The sequence below is a fragment of the Haliotis asinina genome, chromosome 10 (assembly GCF_037392515.1).
Source record: "Haliotis asinina isolate JCU_RB_2024 chromosome 10, JCU_Hal_asi_v2, whole genome shotgun sequence".
NCBI classification, from domain to species: Eukaryota; Metazoa; Mollusca; class Gastropoda; order Lepetellida; family Haliotidae; genus Haliotis; species Haliotis asinina.
In genome coordinates, this window is record NC_090289.1 from 53,474,710 (window position 1) to 53,493,354 (window position 18,645).

Consider the following 18,645-nt stretch of genomic DNA (forward strand, 5'->3'; position numbering starts at 1 on the left):
ATTTTGAGAGTATATTCCCCATTGCACAAATCTGGAATGTGAGTGTGTATTACTGGAGGGATTGTATCCTCCTTGAGTGTGCTGTGAAGGTCTTGGGTAAAGCTAGTCAAGTAAGATGCTCCTCATGTGTCTTGGAGGAAGAGGAAACTGTAAGTAGCTCAAGTATACCTGAATCAAGTCAAAATGGTGCACCATGAATGACATTCTACTTCAAACAGAATACTGAGCACCTTGTTTCTTCAGCAGGTCTGCATTTACTGGAGCAAATGGCTTCAGGGTAACTAGTTATGAACATTATCAGAGTATGGCATTGTTAATGAGTTGTCAGACACATGTGTTTAAGCACATGTTAAAAAGATCCATGGTTAAAGTACAAACAGTTTCTTGTTTCAAATACTTTTTCACTTGGGACATTCTTGGTTAAAGAATACAACATTTTGTGACTTTTCGTATGTGTATGTTTTAAATTGCTCAAGTTTTGGTTTAGGTTTTTCTGTGTATGCATAGTGTGATTTGTTTGTACTCAACATAGGATCAATGAATTACATATATTTTGATTAATATCTGTTATTGTTTTGTTTCACAAATTATGCTCTTGTTAAGTGTGCTTTTCATGTTTGATGATGATGATGATGATGATGATGATGATGATGATGATGATGATGATGACAGGGAAATACCTGGAGTCCTGTATTTTAGGGTCCCTGGGACTCATACTCTTAATTGTCAGGGGTCCCAGTCACTTACATATTATTATTATTATTATTATTATAATATTGTTGCAATTCAGTTAGTGTTACTGTCTTGTGTATCATGATCATCACAGTAATTAGAGTGTAAATGATATCATAACCTGGCTAGTAGCAGACTCAGTGATAACTTATTGTTACTTGATCAGCATTAAAAAAATTATTTGGACTTTTCTGTGGACGCGCTTATCTATTTTGTTACATCCATTGTCAGTGTTTATGTGCACAGGATGAATCTGCGTCCAGTAAATCCACAATGATGATGAAACAATGTGTTGGTATTCTGTTTGTAGTGCCTGTGTTGCTATTATCTACAGTCATTTTGTATATCATATACTTTATTCATTTCTATATTCATTTATATGAAACATTTTCTCCTTGAATGTATGTTTTTATATATCTTTATTTGATGATTTTGTCACTTAAACAGTCATATGGTGTTCTGTAGATGCTTCAGCTGACATGCCACAGATATCTCTGTGTGGACAAGTCACTTCCTCTGTCCAGTCAACATGTCTTCTCCCAGGTCATGTGGAGCATTGCATGTCCATCTTAGACCTATTTTACAACAGTTCCTGTCAGCAGTCTACAGCTCCATCAACATCATGCACTAACAAGACAACTTAAGTATTGCCAACCAATAAAGTGGCACTGAGTCTCTCTGTGGGTGTCATGCCTTGATGAGATGCTTCATTCATCTGTTTTCAAGGGTAACAACTTCTTTATTTTATATGATGCAGTGTTGTCAAGCAACAGTAGAAGAATCTACACAGAAACATCGCATCATTTATAATGAAGAAGTTGTTAGTCGCATGAACTGTGAGTAGGATATGGAGGCACTGTTGTTTGGTAATGATTACAACATACCTGGTACTTCACATCTGGTCAGCATCTGTCACAGAGGCAATACGCAGTTCCAGAAGTGACTGAAGAAAGTGAAAGTTGTGAACATCTTGGTGTTAATGACTTTGACAGGGTGGACGATGTTCACTGCTAGGGCACAGCGCATCAGCTGGAGAGTCAACTAGTTACATTTATTACGTATGAGTAATCAGATCAGTTTATTGTCATGTATGTTTTTCTCTGTGGCATTTACTTTTTTGCATAACAATTTATTCTAATAAATATTATATGACAGCTTAACCAAAGGTTATTGAAAAGAATCTGTATTATGTACTTACTATCAATAGTTTAGACTCACCTAAAACACTTGCTATATGTTACGTGTATATTTATGGTTACACCTGACATGACTTATCCACTAACTTCAGAGACCATGTAAATAGCTCGATTTTAGTGGAAAGTGTTCTTAAGATTTCTCAGTTTTCACAGTTTCATTGATTGAATCTATGACAATAACTTTTTTAATGTTTAGAATTTGTTTTACAATACATCACTCCATGTGTAAACAGAATCGAATATTTTGCAAAATCTAGTACAGAACAGTTTACTCGCTGCGTCTAAACTTTTGATGGGTAGTATATGTAATGATGGATGTATAATTGTATATCTCTGAAATATTGGCCATCTCCTTTGTGAATTGGTATGTTGGAGATGGTTGGTATGTCTAACGATGAAAAGTATGTGGCAAATGCATCATTATCTGAACTGAAAAATTCAAAAGACATTTAATATATTTGTGATTCAGCAACTGTTAAGATATTGGGAAATCACTAATGATGCATTTGCCATTACATCAGTTGTTGTGATTATCGGTTTTTCAGGTGAGGAGGCTATGTATACTAACAACCTTGCAAATTTTTTTTATGACACATAATACTGGTAACAAAAAAAAAGCATGAAATCATTTTAAGGACCATTCTAAAGATTTAGTAGATACTGAAAACAATATTTGCTCGTGGCAAACTAGCAGGCACCTTGAATATTGTTGATGGTGGCAGCCGGATGAAATGTTCATACAGCGAAATGCCTGTCATATTAGCAGTTACGTATAAAAATATGAGCCAGTTATTTTTCTTTCAGGATCCCTGTATTTGCCACACAAGTACATGAGGTCTAATTACAGATTGTTTAATGTGTACAGGTGCGTCTTCCTCTTCCAGGAAAGAACAAGGATGGTGCATTTGACATCTTGTGCCAGTGACCACCTGTTGATTGATACTAGAGACTTTAGAATCAGTATTATCTGTAGAGAGTTTACTAATCCATTACTGTCAGTCCCTAAAGTCTTTAAATCTTCAAAAGTTGTGTCGGTGCTTGTAAAGTTGTACTAATCTGACATCATCTAGCATTGCATTTTCATCTTTGATGTCTCTGAATCACACAAGCTGTTTCGTGGTTGAGTTTGGTTTTGATTTTATTCCCACATTCCGTGCCTCCTAAAACTGATGTTGTGATTGGTGAATCCACTGTCTGATATAGGAATGTTGGTACAGATCTGACCTGATCAGTATGGTTACTTGCTCTTTACAGCTCTATTCACTGATACATCTGGACATCAAGAAACATGTTGGATCATTACTGACAAATATTACAAATATAACCCTGGCTGGGTTTGTGGCTCATTTCATACACTGGTTTCAGGTGTCAGTTCCTTGTTTTCTCTGGTCCATTCAAGCGTACTGCTCACTTGAAATGTGTACATCATTGTGACCTTATGCATGTTATGGTCACAGTCTTCTTATGTACACTATCTTTACCTACTGCAATTACGTTTTTGTTTAGCTACTGTTTAATTCTAACAGCTGTCCTACGGGTCATGTGAAATAATTTCTGTTTGTCTTTTTACAAAACAAGTGCCTGAATAAATATTTACTGGCATCAGTAGTGTTTGTTGTTTACCCAAAGAGGCGTGCTGTGTTATTCATATAACGTGTGGATATCAGATACTGTGCTATTACTGAGAAACCTGATCTGTTGTTTGCTCAAGATATCTGCATGAGACTTTGTAGAAAACATCATGATACGGGGAACCATCATGGTTCTGATCTCATCCCCCCACTCTGAGTGAGTTTAATTTCAAGTCACACTCGTCAGTGTTCCAGCTATATGGTGGCTGACAGAAAATAATTGAATCTGAACCAGACAATCCAGTGATCAACAGCCTGAGCATTGATGTATGATGGCCAGTCATTGATTAACACTCAATTGCTTCTCAAAAACTGCTTGAGGGGTAAGATGCAACGACAAACAGATTTTGTCTATGTTTTCTGGTCCTAGGCTTAAAGAGAGTATTTATGTTGAAAGGTTCACAGTAGTCAAATTACCACAGAAACAAACTTAACAGGAACCATATCTACACTCATAGTATGAAGCAGCTTTATTCCCCATTGTTGAGGAACCTGACAGGAATGCCTCCACTTCACATACATCATATATACAACATTCCTCCTGAAATGTTGTTACTGACCTGCAGATGCATCACAATTTTTCACTGAAAATTTCATGCCTGTGTATTTTCAGTTACACATGTTAAGGATCATGTTTATTTCATATACTGATAAATAACAGCAATGTCTGCTCAAATACCTAACTATCAGCATGACACCTTTTGAAAAGTGAGCCTTCATATCTCTTGTATTTGATTTATCTTTTAGACAGCTATTGTGCAAGTCACGCTTGCCCAAAGTTGTCAGACAAGTATCCAGTTACTTATACTGGCGGCTGGAGTTGTTCAGTTGTGTGTTATCACTACCAGCTGTTTCTGAAGATCATGTTGCAGATGTGTTTGCTGTGTCAAGAAGAGATTGTTTACTGTTAATCTAATTTAATAATGAAAGATAATCGTACTACAAATTACTGATGTTAGGTGTTGGAAAAGCTAGGAGAATACTGATTATCACCAAAATGTTCATGAAAGGAATGCTTTTCTGGGTAGACACAAGATGCCTTAAAACTGAATAATATCTGAGGAATATTGTCTCACTTGCCAAACATTTTTGAATGCAATGATCAATTTAGCAATGCTTGAAACGAGCACCTGACTGTTGGACCATGCCAAGTGTATCTTGTGTACGTAGTCTCAAATGTAATTGGCTACATCAATTTGACCTGATGTTTTGGTCACAATAAGCCTGAAGTTTCTAAAGCCTGTGGGTCTTTTTTAGTCTTCATTTTTATTATTTCAGACACTTAGTAACACTTACGTCCACCTGATTTGGATCTTTGTGTTTTCGCAGTTTATACAATCACTGATTACATTATCACATTATCTGTGATTACATTATTTATTATCATGATTGTACATGTGTTATGACTTCAAAATATTGGCAATTTATTGAGTGGATTGTGTTCAACATGTCCAGCCCTCATCCACACAAGATCTAGATTTTGGTGTTGATATAGTGTGAGCCTGTTTGATGAACTAAAAATGCTTTATGGTTCAACTTCTTTATTATACAAGGTCACAATGTTTCGAGACAGTTCCTAGTCTCTTCTTCAGGAGAACTGTCTCGAAACGTTGTGACCTTGTATAATAAAGAAGTTGAACCATAAAGCATTTTTAGTTTGATTCCACCAACTTCTAAATGCCTTTGAAACAACAGCCTGTTTGATGGTTATGCCAGTAAGATAGGTATTTCTAAAATCTTGATGACCGAATTCATTTGAAAATAGAAGGATGACCATTATTTCAGAAATACAGACCACTCTACATCCACATACATGGATGTATTGTGTTAGAAAGCAAAGTTTTGCCTTGAACTAATTTGGCAATTTAAATATTTGCTGATGATTAATCTAAGGAGGAAAACAAACAGAAAACAGATGTTGTTTGTGACCTAAAGTAACAATCCCATAAGATGCTCTGAATGTATTCTCATATCTACATGTTCAATAGCCTGTCTCTTGTGGACTATGGAAATGATAACAATATGGATAATAAATAAGATACTTTAATATTAATAATGTAATCCTATGTTCACTGTACAAATACAAAAAGTAACATATTTCATGTAAACTGTACAAAAAAAGTACTTCACGGGATCAAAACACTGAAACAAATATACATAATTCAGGAACAAATGATATACATTTAAAGGAATAGATTGATGGAGATGTCTATCAAGACGAATGCCTTGGAGTTCCTTTATGAACTGTGATTTAAGGAATGGTGGCACTCACTCAAGAAATATCACAGAGTTCTTGAAAGACAATATGAAACTGCAAAGTAAGCTTAACGTGCACGATTAAACAACTGAAAATCATGACAGATCATACACAAGGCATGTCATGCAATGCATAGCTATTTTCTGTGGCATTGTTTGCTGTTCTTTATGTTGTTGCCTCCCCTTCTGTTGGCTGTGTTTCCTGTTTTACATCCTCCCCATCCTGTGTCTTCTCGGTTCCACTTTCTGCAACAGAAATGAGTGTCACTAAATAACAAAGTGATTTCACGGACATTTGCTTTCTTATATTTGAATGATGATTAAGACAAACTATCACAAACCAGATGCTTATCTAATCCCAAATGCTATATTGAGCATTTGCATTGGTTAAAATACCTTGTAATATATTAAAGGAAAGCATCCCAAAAAATGCAGTAATTTTATAAAGCTTGACTATGCTGAAGACAACACAGAAATTTTGAATCATAGGCAGTGTACATATATTTATGTTTCAGGATGTGTTCATGGACATAATGAAGTCCTGGGTTCATAATGCTTTAGAGTAGGGTGATGTCATAGTGGTCTGTAAAATAATAAAGTACAGTTGAACCCCGTTTATCCGAACCTCAGATATCCGGAAATATCACCCTCCAAACAAAATTCCTTAAAACGAATTCACAATGTTGTAAATGTTGTAAAATTGCTCACCTATCCGGAAACACTAAATTATGTGCATTTTTGTCTCGTATATCTGGATGGCTAAGCACCTTCATGTTTACACACGCGATTACCAATTGCCTCATGTGAAGTAACAAAGAAGTCGTCAGTCTTTGAAGTGTGAGAAGATTAACTACCTCTGAGAAGCAAAAGGTGAATTTTGAGGCGTGTCAATTTGTGGGTCACTATAATTAATCAGGATGATCAAGCAAGCCTGGGCAGCTGTGAGCGAAAAGACAATTGCTGTCTGTTTTCGTCATGTGGATACTATCCAATCAAATAAGGACCCACAAGAAGACATTTTATGTATGCACTGATATTTGTTTATATGTAATCAATAAAGATTATGTCTGATGCCTACCATGTTTCTTTGTACGTTTCTTCGTTGGAAATGTGAGGACACACACAACTCAGTGAAGAAATGGGTGTATACTTTTGATGGTGGCGATATTTGGTTTTGACATGAAAAATATTTTTCGATCCAAAGCGATGAAAGTATGTTGCCAACCTTTGCTTGCTTTGCTTGCATATAGTAGACTTGTCATATTCTCTATGCTCCGCAACCCCATTTGCAAACAGTACCAATGCAAACAGTAACAATACAGCTGTCATCAGTTAATGGCCAGTAAACAATCCATTCTCATATCAGGGCATGAACATGATCAATGCTGTGTGCATATGATGTCATACAATCTGCCAGGGCCTAGATTTTTGAAGCTCTTTTAGCAGTAAGTTAATGTATTGCACTTACAAGTATCTTAGTGCTAAGAGAGTTTCGTAAATGTAGACCCAGGTCCCTTTCAACCACCTAATCATCTTTCTATCTCAACCGAAGACAAACACACTGTACTAGGAAACCTAACATATTGCATAGGCAAATTAGCTAGAGCTTGCTAAAGCCAGACTGATGTTGGAGGAGATTGATCTTTAATTTGTTACCCTCTGCAGGTGCCTCCTGAACAGACTCTTGTTCCTTCTCCATCTGCCCATCCTGCTGAGCCTCATCTTTCCCTTCAGGCTTGACCTCTTCTGACTCCTCTGTCTGCCCAGCTGCCTCTGCTGAGGGTGCAGGACGTGGAGGAGGGAACATCACCTCCAGCTCCTGAGTCAGCTCCTACCAAACAATCCCACATCATGCTATCATCAAAACTGACAAATATACAAATAATACATCTAAATTATTTTCTCATGGGAGTCTGCAAAAGGTATTATACTTTTGTAATTTTTACGTAGCAGCTTATAAATACCAATCAGAAGACAGACAAGTAGATGATTATGTGGAGCTTACCCTATTGGTCGGGATATGGAGAAAACGGACCCCAGCAAAAGGCGGCCCCCAGAAAAATCGAGAAAAAGGCCACCGCTCAAGAGAAAACGGCCCCTAAGCCCGGAGAAAACAGACTCTGTGTCTAGAGAAAACGGCCAACATCAAAGGAGATATTATTTATCCTAAACAATAACCCTCTTGTTGGTGTAACCTTTGAAGATTGATTAGTTGTTTTTATAGTTTTGATGAACAAGTTGATGTGACTGCCTTTAGATTTTCCAGTTAAGAATATTTGGATATGGAGAAGACGTTTATAAGGAAGTGTTTATATTGATCAGCAGATTAGTTGAAGATTAAACGACATTAAAAGTTACTGAGGGAGTCTGTTTTAATTAATTCCTACTGGTTTCTAGTTGATTGCCTTTTAGATGTTACAGTTAAGAATAGTTGGTGATGGAGGAGACGTTATTAAGGAAGTGTTTATATTGATCAGCAGATTAGTTGAAGATTAAACGACATTAAAAGTTACTGAGGGAGTCTGTTTTAATTAATTCCTACTGGTTTCTAGTTGATTGCCTTTTAGATGTTACAGTTAAGAATAGTTGGTGATGGAGGAGACGTTATTAAGGAAGTGTTTATATTGATCAGCAGATTAGTTGAAGATTAAATGACATTAAAAGTTACTGAGGGAGTCTGTTTTAATTAATTCCTACTGGTTTCTAGTTGATTGCCTTTTAGATGTTACAGTTAAGAATAGTTGGTGATGGAGGAGACGTTATTAAGGAAGTGTTTTATATTGATCAGTGGATTAGTTGAAGATTAAACGACACTGGCTTCTAGTTGTAAATTGTGTATATAAGAGAGTTATGATCATGGTAGGACATATCACAAGTCACCATGAGACCAAAGTGTGCGTTTTGCAAGGAGGCAGTCTACAGAAGTAAAGCCAAGATACCCTGTCATGGCTGTGACAATTTAACGCACAGAGAATGTGACGTGTTATCTGAGCCGTTCTTGTGTAGGGACTGTAGCAGCCGAGTTGACATGGAAGTAATACAGGACACAGACATCCAGGCACATATTGCGAATGTTAACTTTGCAATATCATTGTCATCACCTGTAGATTCGTCATTGCACGTTAACCGCAGCGATTTTGTTCCTGATATTTCTAACCTGGAAATATCACACCTGCCTATACCAGCTGAAGAAGATGTGGCCATGCAGGAAAGGTATTACTAGTTATCTATATTTTTTGTTTCACATCGTTTAAACAAGTATCCTAACACATGTACTACGTTGCACAAAATAAAATATGTAACATTTTTAGTTTATTTACTCAGATCAGTTTCTGATGCGACTTACGACAACCTGGACACATCCACTGATATGCCGGTCACTTACGAGATTGTCAGCATTGGATCTCAGAAAGGGAAAAGAAAACTCATCAACACAGCTGTATACTCCTTTGTACTTAAGGCGTAGTAAACCGAAAATACAAAATGATACATGATGATGTAATGTGGTAAATAATGATCCAATATTTTCAATATGGGTATATTGGTTGTTTGAATGCATATCCTTGGCTATTCTCCAGTATACCAAGAAAACATCAACCTATTGGTGATGCAGTGTTAGGAACAAAACCAACACATGTCCTGCTACAGTTATTCAACAGGATGAAGATACCTTTGTTCCTGGTAAACGACCACATAATCACCCCGCTACTTCCGGTGCGCTAGCTGATGTGAAAGCGAGAAAACAGGTTCTCCTGCTTCAACCAGTCAGTTCACACAAATAACCACGTTGAAGGTAATATGGCAAACACACTGCTTAAATACTTGGTAAGATCAATAAGCAGTTTTGATGTTTTAAAGATATGTAATGTCAGTTGTGATGTCTTAAAGGTATCTAATATCCCTTTTGTATTTTTAGGCTGTCACAGGCGATTAAACCAGAAGTGCAGAGAACATGCCATCAGCCTGTACAAACTAATACTCGTGCTTCATCATGAGACAAAGATGCTGCCCCTCAACATTTTCCTGCTGGAGAAGAAATTGAGAGTGAACCTACGTGAGAAAGCTTCACAAAAGCAAACCCAACTGTTTGCAGCCTGGTCATTTTTTAAGGATGACAAAATCACCGCAGGAGAACTTTTGAGTAAGTGCAGCTGCGATATCCACGGACCAGTCATTGATTTATAAACTATGAAATCACAGAATGTGAGGGGGACAAACTGCAATCAGAGAGATAGTGATAACGTGATTATAATATTAAAGGAAGAGAATGTGTGGGTGTTATATCGTTATATTATTATAACATTGAAGGAGGGATGAAGAAAGAAGAAAATGTGAGGACAAATGTGAGTCAGACTGCTAATATTGTTATTATAATATTGAAGGATAGATGAATAAAAGTAAAATTAACTACATGTAGTTTTCTGTTATAATGGCCGTTTTCTCTGAGCTTAGGGGCTGTTTTCTCTAACACTGGTGGCCGTTTTCTTGTGAGCGGTGGCCGTTTTCTCGATTTCTGTTTTGGTCGTTTTTGCTGGCGTCCATTTTCACTATAACCCTATTGGTCACCCACATTACCGTCAATTACCAGTTGTACTGGTAAATGCCAAGGCCTCTAAGTTTAGACAATGACTTATGTGCCATTTCTTGGATTAAACATGAAGGTTTAAAAGAAACTTTGCTCTGGTGACCATGAATAATCTAACAGATATGTGTCACATCAAAATATGTTGTACAACATAAATTGTATACAATAAAAAAGAATGGGAAATATTTACTTTTATCTAAATTTGACATATTTACTTGTGGATTTCCATAGATAACTCAGATAGCCCAGCACAGTGTCCACTGTGTTTGATGATAGATCATCACCAGTAATGTCACAATTAGCTTTAGAATACCTTGACATGAAAAAAGAGTGGTCATACACTTTGTACACACATTTCAGGGAGTGTCAATCACATTGTACATGCTTCTACATGATAATTATCATAACACCCCCTAGCCAAAATTATGAACGCTCCCTAAAAGTTACACAGATCATGCAGATACGCGGGATGATAGGTTGCTATGATATTATGCATAGTGGGATGTGCTAATATCTATATGAATGTCTGTGGGGTGAGCTGAAGTTGACTGGTTCAATCCCCACCTGCATCATAACATGAAGACGTTGAAGTATGTACTTGTTGTTCCTTGCCTGGTACTCAGCATTAATGGGTAAAACATGAACTGGTCGTCTCAGAGTCAGTATGTCGAAGTGGGGTATTCATACTTAACTGTTGCACTACTAAGTAGCAATACCATCATGGAAGTGACGGAGACAAGATGGGGATGATGGAAAGGCTACCTGCACAATATCTTGAAGCTTGTTCTTGGCATCCTCAGACAGGTCAATATCCTGTACAACTGTAAAGTAACCTTTTGGGTGCATCGTCACTGGGTAGGAAAAGACCAAACCTTCTGGGATCCCGTACCAACCTGGGAGCCGAAAGATGATTTTATAATCGCAGTTATATCTAGAACAGCAAACTGTTCAGCATATGTAGGTCTTCCCTAGCACTAACAGGACAACAGGTGTTTTAAATGCATATGGATATTCAGATGATCGGCAATAATAAACAGAGATCCATATTGTTGAAAGAGTATGTGAAATGAAAGAAATATTACCTTCGGAACAGACACCAAGTGAGAACATCTGCCCTTTCGGTGTGCCGTTCGTCCAATGTTTGAGTGTGGTGGCCACTGCGTTGGCCTGTGCCATTGAGGCAGGGTGACCTAAAGCTGCCTCTACCATACTTCTGCGTGCTTCCACCAGCTCCACATACTCCTTCTCTATCCACTTATCATTGTGGATCATCTCCTGTGCCGACACAGAGTAAGATGGTGGTCCCCATATTGCCCCGTCGTAACCATGAACACGTGCCTTGGTGACGTCAATGAAGTGTTTACTGTTGATGTTTCCCCACACGATCAAGTCTACCACACCTGCTGTGTTCACACTCAATCTATCTCCAACAACAGACTTTGCACAGTTTTCTACCATTCGTGACAGAGCTACAATATTCTGACGAGGAATGTTGGGTGCCTTTTTCAACATCATACAAGCATTGAAATTAAGTGGTCCATTTCCGGCCAGTAACACTTTGGCATTTTTAGCTGCAACATCATTTATGACAGAAGCATAGTTTGTGAAGTGCTCTGCATTTCGTTTCAGCCACTGCTCTCGGGGTTCTTCCTCCTCAATCTCCAGCTCATCCAATAGCAGGATCATACTGCTGTCTGTGAAAGCTTCACGCATATCAGACACGACCTTCACACCTCGCAGGAGACCATGTGCCAGATCATAGGCCTCCATTTCAACCCCTGATAGGTATTCCCTCTTCTCTTCGGAATCAAAGAGTCTGATAGCTACCTCTGTTGTCTCTCCAAAAACCTCCCCACTGGCAATTAGGTTGATGAGGCTGTAGCAGACTGGACTACTGGCGTTGGTGATGCATACTGCAAGAGGCTGGCTCAGTGCACGGTGTGCTTCTATCTCAGCATCAACTTCTGTCTTTGTCAGCTTGTTCTCTTCAGCAACTTTGGTCATGTCGTCACTGGTCATTTCAGACAGGACACCATAGTATCCTGCCACATACTCCTGGAATTCATTAGCTCCCCCAATAAGGACTCCTTTGCCTCCCCTGTCAATCAACTCACGCCAGATGAGTGGTGACTTCTTGTGACTCCAACCTCGTACATTACAAGTCTCATCAAGCCATTTCTGTAACATAACATCCATTATATTTAAACAAACTGTATGGGCTACTATAGTTAATGTAAAACTATATATGTCATGAGATAAAACTTAAACTTAACTTTTTCAAACTTCAATTATGATATCCTTCACCACAGTAATATTCACTCAATAAAAGGTACATTGAAGATAACACAATAAAACCACTGGCCTCAGAATTGAAAAGGTTCATGTTTCAAAAACAAATTAAAAAAACCCATAAAATATCCAAGACATATCCGTTCTCTAGACGCTGACATGATAAAAATGCCTTAAATACTCTGGATTCATTCATGAAACATTTCTTCAGAGATGCTTCAAATTACTTTTGTTGTTGTACATGTATTTCATTTGTTATGACTGTTTAAATAGTCTGAGTCAAAATGTGCATCTTATCAATACAATTTTAGAATTCCTTCTCATTACTTGTTATTAAGAAATATGTACTGACATTCTCAAATGTTATTACTTGTAAAGCTAGTGACTAGGTGAAGGTGATAACTGCACACGTTCACTCACTGTGCCACACACCAAGATAAACTAGCAAATGTAAAATATCAAAATGAAGAATGGAAGCTTACTGAGAAGAAACCCCAGCAAATAACATCCCCAATAACAACTGTAACATATGAAAATAATGATATTATTTTTATTAAAAACAAACAAAGCATAGTTATCTCACCTCCCACTCATCATTGGTTTTAACAATCTTGTGCAGTTTGAAATCTGGTAGATTCTTTGACAGCTTGTCGCCAATCAACTCCACTCGTGCAAAGTAGGGGCAGTCTGCCCTTCCTTGAAAATAAGAATGTCCACATTATCAGCTGGAATTATGATTCGCCTCAAGCTGAATATCAATTCGTTTTATGTTCTTTCTTGAATAAAAGTATTCTACTACTAATCTGATGATATATTTTGACAGCAGTATGGACCTCCAGTCACTTATAAGTAACTGGTGTGTGAATGCAGTCAGATATATTTATCAGTGCACATTTACAAGTGCAAACAATTGTATTTATACTGACAAATTGGCAAATATATATATTAAACAACCATCAAAATCTAATGAAGAATACAAAGCAAAAACAAATTTTAGAAACACTTTGAAAGGTATCCTCGATATGACAAACATGCAGTCTGACATTAAATACGTAGTTTTACCCTGATAATATTGGTATTTTTGTATAGCACTCGCAGAACATGGCGACAACGCACATAAGATACTTATCATAAGACCATATGCCATGAAAAATACTTTCACATCCAAAACTTCACCATCATGTTAACAACCATACCCACCTGCTATCACAACTTTCGCCATTTTGTTATCTGGTTGCCTGGTAATGAGGTTATAAAAGTAGGATCGATAAGAACAAATGGTTTTCAACCTTTTCGGTTTATTATATGGAAATATTAATGCCCTACACACATTCTTAGACTATTACATAAAATTGTAGTGTAGCCCGTTTTTTTATTAGTAAAAGTCAAGGAATGCGGCACAGATATGTGAAAAAAAACAACGATTGCCTGTAGTCCGTATTTTGTACGAACCCTTTTTGATCAATCGGAGTAACACTTAAGCCTCTTCTTGACTCGGTGGTGAACGGGAGGCGTGTCTAATTTTGCCGGGAGATCTCGATATTCTCCGAATGTTAAACCACGTGACATAACCAAAATGGCGTCCCCCAGTAAGAAGCGTGGTTCTGTGAAGCTCCCAAACAACGTGGCCTTGGAACCTGAACAGCAGGAAATCTTCGAAAAGACTGTATTGGAAATCAAAAACAGGGTAAAATTGTTATTCTGGGATAGGCACCCTTGGGATGTGATAAGTGTTACTTGTTTATACAATATATCCTCGCGTTCGTGGTTTTCTTAATCTTACGTCAAACAACATATTATTTATTTTATGTATATTTCGATTACCACATAAAAATGTAGATCATTGTACTGATAAGTAGCCTTATGAGAAACTGAGAAACCGCCCGTGGTAGGTGAAGTCTCTGAAACAATTGCTCGAAAAAGATAGGTTGTGACATCACTCGCGTGCCACTTTGGTGTTTATGAGCTGATAAACGAGTACTCATTTTCTATGATTGGTTTTCATGATTATGAGGTAGAGTCTCCGCTAATTACGCCACCAATTAACGAAGTCGGCTAGTCTGCAGTTTACCGGGCGCAGAACGCTTGCTAATTGGCTTTTCTCGCGCATCGCGTTATAACGCGCCGGGAGCTCTACGTTAGCGCCCTGCTATAGCGCACCCCTCCTCGATCTTAGGGTTAGGGACACCGCCCTCCTCGATCTTAGGGTTAGGGACCCCCCCCCGATCTTAGGGTTAGGGTTTTTAGGGTTAGGGACCCCCCCCTCCTCGATCTTAGGGTTAGGGTTTTTAGGGTTAGGGTTAGGGAACCTTAGCTTCGACTCTTACCATTTTCAGAGTAAATCCAAAAAAATCCGAACAACGTTTTCGTCCCACCAAGACTCGTCAGTGCAGCTTGGCTTTCCCATAGGGAAAACTGCAGACGTGTTTTGGGTGCTGACTTTTTGGGGCCAAAACACGCCCCAGTTGGGAGTTGGAATATAAAATGCCTCTCGGATAGACATTTCTTCCGCATTGATACAGTTCTGGATTTCAAGCAACGCTGGTTTTTCCAACACCTTCTGTTTCTGGACTTTCTCCTTAACTCGATCAAGGTTGGGAGCATATACACGCTTCACACCCTCCAAAAATGCCAGGTACTTGTCTGCTGCACTCGAAAGGTACTTCTTGCGGAAGATGTACTCCACAAAATATGAATCATAGAGCGACTTCTGAGTTCCCGAACTGGGCAAACCACGATTCTTCACGGCCCTCCATGTCGATTCAATTGTGTTCGTGTGGGCCCCTGTTCCCGGATCTTTAAAGTTTTCACTGTGATTGACAGTCAAGTGGACATAGCCAATCTTCGAGAGTTTGCTGTACCCTTTCCAGCAATCTGTGATGATAGTGGTCCCCTTTTCGACATGCTTCTCAATGGCTGGTAAGAGTGTGTCGGCACTCCGGTCCGTGAGCGTTGTGAGGAACACCTGTCTACTTTCGCGTTCTATCCCTCCAAGCACCCAGACGCCTTCCACCCTCTTCCCATGATTGTACTTTCTTTTGCCGAATTTTGATTCGTCGATCTCAACGGTGGTGCCGGGTCCGCCGATCTTCTCGCTGTCAGTCTCGATAACTGTCATGCATACCTCACGGCAAAACATGTTCCAGTCGACTAGAGTGTGCCAGGATCCGATCTTCAACTCCCTCTGAATCACGTTCAATGGAGTCTTGTATACCCAGTAATATAGGCGTTTCATCAGCTGGGATAGCGTCAAGTGAGATCCAGCAAACCAGCTGCCCTCACGGATGGACACCTTCTGTCCGCATGAGCCATACCAAGCCATCTCTTCCATAACTTGAGTCTTTTTTCTTCGTCAGCTGACCGCTGCCACAACGGATCAAAGGTCAGACGATAAACGTCGTCATATACCATGCCCGCAGGGTTTGTTTTGATTTACTGCGCATGCGCGGAGCTAGGCTGGTCATGACCCGTGAAACGAGCACTTGTCGCCTTTGATGCCCCCGTGGTCCAGAGGTACCGTTTCCGCTAATTAGACTACTTAGCCCTCAACAGGATTCTCGCAAGGCTGGCTGTAGGCGTTCGATCCCCTGCAGCGCGGAAAAAAATCTGAAAAAGTGCGCCCGGTAAAGTGCAGTCGACCCACGAAGTCAGTAATGTGGCAAAATGCATTCATGTCTTGTGCCAATGAAGTGTGAAAAGTGCACATGGTAAATTGCAGTACTCCCATTGATAAGAACTTTACAGAATGTCACCAAGTGGCTTTTGGTGAGTTCTTTGAGCGTTTGCTGGTCCATACATACCCTGTCTCAGTGCCAACTCTACCAGTTAAGTAGATGAGGGTGTGAAGAGGCTTGTTCAACAGTATGAGTTTGTTCAACAGTATGAGTTTGTTCAACAGTATGAGTTTGTTCAACAGTATGAGTATTCATTTAGCAACACTGGACGCCATGTTAAATCCCTTGGTGTGACTCCTCTTAAGCATGTTAAGTGGTCACGCGTGTATTCGTGGTACACGAGACATTATTTTTGTTCAGCAGCAGATATTTGTGAATAATTGATGATAATTCAGATGTTGTACCCTTCTCCCTTGGCACAGAGTCTGACCATTTATCTGGATGGAGGACGATATAGCTGAGATAGTATTCAATAACTCTGGTGTGCTGTGAATCAAATCCTGTATTTTAGAATAAGTTATAACACAATGGGCTTCATATCGTGTGACACTGTCTCAAATTCTGTGAAGTACAACTTTTAATGCAATACTTTCACTAGAGCCATCCTCACAGTATACAGAGAGAACTTTGTCAGTCGGTGGTAGGGCCCAGAATACAGCACCACTCTCTGGACAACTATCAATATTGTACTTATGACAGTTTTGGCTCCTCCCCTGAAATAATGCCCTACATAATAAAAATATAACCCATATCCAAACTGAACAACATGATACTTTCATTACTATTTACACCATTTCCAAGACTGACATTGGAATCATCAAATTCTTCAAGGATGAAGTTAATAGTTAATTAGCTTAAATCATTAGCTATACATTTTTATTCCAAATAGAAATAGTCATCATATGTCTATTGTGTTTGAGAAACTTTCAAACTAACCATGTAAACTTCGAAATAAGAACTGGTATTTCATAAACTTCATTGGAGGAACATGCTTGATGAGCATTATATTCACTATTTCTTCAATATTACTACAGGTTATTTTGTTTCAAGCACTCACCTAGTTTTTGATGTGTGTTCAGGGAGCATCGAATGACAACCAGCCAGGAGTTATCTACATAGGACATATTCCACATGGATTCTTCGAGCCACAGATGAAATCATTTTTTTCACAGTTTGGTAGGGTGACACGACTTCGCCTGGCAAGGAGTAAAAAGGTAAGTGCAAATTCAGCTTCTGGATGCTTCTGTTTTTGGGGGGGTTAACAGTATTTCTCTTTCACTGCAGAACTTTGTATTACAATTTGGTAACTGTCAAGAAATCTCGTCCCTACCCACCATCCCCTGAGGGCTTGATACCTGAAACACTGTTGGCTGTTATATTTGCCTGTTATGAGAAGGGTTTAAGTGTAGTTCACAATAATCCTGGCATGACTTGAGCTGTTGATGTATAAATTAAACATTGTAAACCAAAAGGCGCCATGTTGTTTAATCTGTTTGTTTGAAAAACATGATCAAATTTTATTTGATTCCTGGAAATTGCAAGACTTTTCACTGCATATTGACATGTACAAAATATCACACACCTCGTCAGCGGTAGTGATGCCATTCAAATCCCATGGTGGTGTAAAGTCAGACTGATGTCACAACTTAGCAGTACCAGTTGGTACTATGGGAAACAGCTGAAACGGCCAGCTGATGACACTTCACTGCTGTACCTGTGCTGGATGTCAGTGAGTGCAGACAATAAAACCCATGTTGGCCCTTTGGTTTACTTTTGTTTTTGCAGTGTCAATGTGTAAGCCAATTTCCAGGAGTTATTTAGTATTTGTAGCACAGGAATACTTCATTGAACCTCCGACTGATGTTATTGAGATGAATTCCCATGAAGATGTGATGACATGTATGTCCTTTAATATGTTTGTTTAATGGTATGTTTGAAGAAGAGAAGTGGTTGAGACCATTTTTCCAGTTCTTCCAGACATGCAAAAACTATGGATATTTCTTGGAATATTGCTATTTTGCTGTCAGACATCACTGTCATTCACCTCTGTTTCAGACTGGTAACTCAAAGGGTTATGCCTTTGTAGAGTTTGCTTCTGAAGAGGTGGCGAAGATTGTTGCCGACACAATGAACAACTACCTAATGTTTGAGAAGCTTCTGAAATGTATGTATATCCCATAATATTGATCATGACATTGTACAGTTTTGTGCCCATTCTGTTGATCATCAGTGTTTGAAGTGCATGAGTTAATTTTACTCTGCACTGAACAATATTCCATAGG

General features: G+C 38.7%; 2 protein-coding genes across 3 annotated transcripts in view; one reads left to right on the top strand and one right to left on the bottom strand.

Moving 5' to 3' along the window:
* Positions 1-5,584: 5,584 nt before the first annotated feature.
* On the bottom strand, positions 5,585-13,929 carry LOC137297851 (putative malate dehydrogenase 1B). The gene is made up of 6 exons (XM_067829814.1): positions 13,890-13,929; positions 13,273-13,385; positions 11,483-12,578; positions 11,163-11,293; positions 7,472-7,646; positions 5,585-6,061 (listed from the first exon to the last, which is right to left on the bottom strand). The coding sequence occupies exons 1-6, from the start codon at positions 13,909-13,911 to the stop codon at positions 5,982-5,984; spliced, it is 1,617 nt and encodes a 538-aa protein (XP_067685915.1). The 5' UTR covers positions 13,912-13,929; the 3' UTR covers positions 5,585-5,981.
* Positions 13,930-14,142: 213 nt separating this feature from the next.
* Positions 14,143-18,645, top strand: part of LOC137297853 (MKI67 FHA domain-interacting nucleolar phosphoprotein-like) — a 273,252-nt gene continuing 268,749 nt past the window's right edge. Inside the window, exons 1-3 of one of the 2 annotated variants that reach the window (XM_067829816.1) lie at positions 14,143-14,376; positions 17,443-17,577; positions 18,419-18,527. In XM_067829816.1, the coding sequence (XP_067685917.1) occupies positions 14,266-14,376; positions 17,443-17,577; positions 18,419-18,527 (355 nt within the window). In that variant the 5' untranslated portion in view covers positions 14,143-14,265. The remainder of the gene's footprint in view (positions 14,377-17,442; positions 17,578-18,418; positions 18,528-18,645) is intronic. The other variant, XM_067829817.1, reaches the window with a different exon arrangement.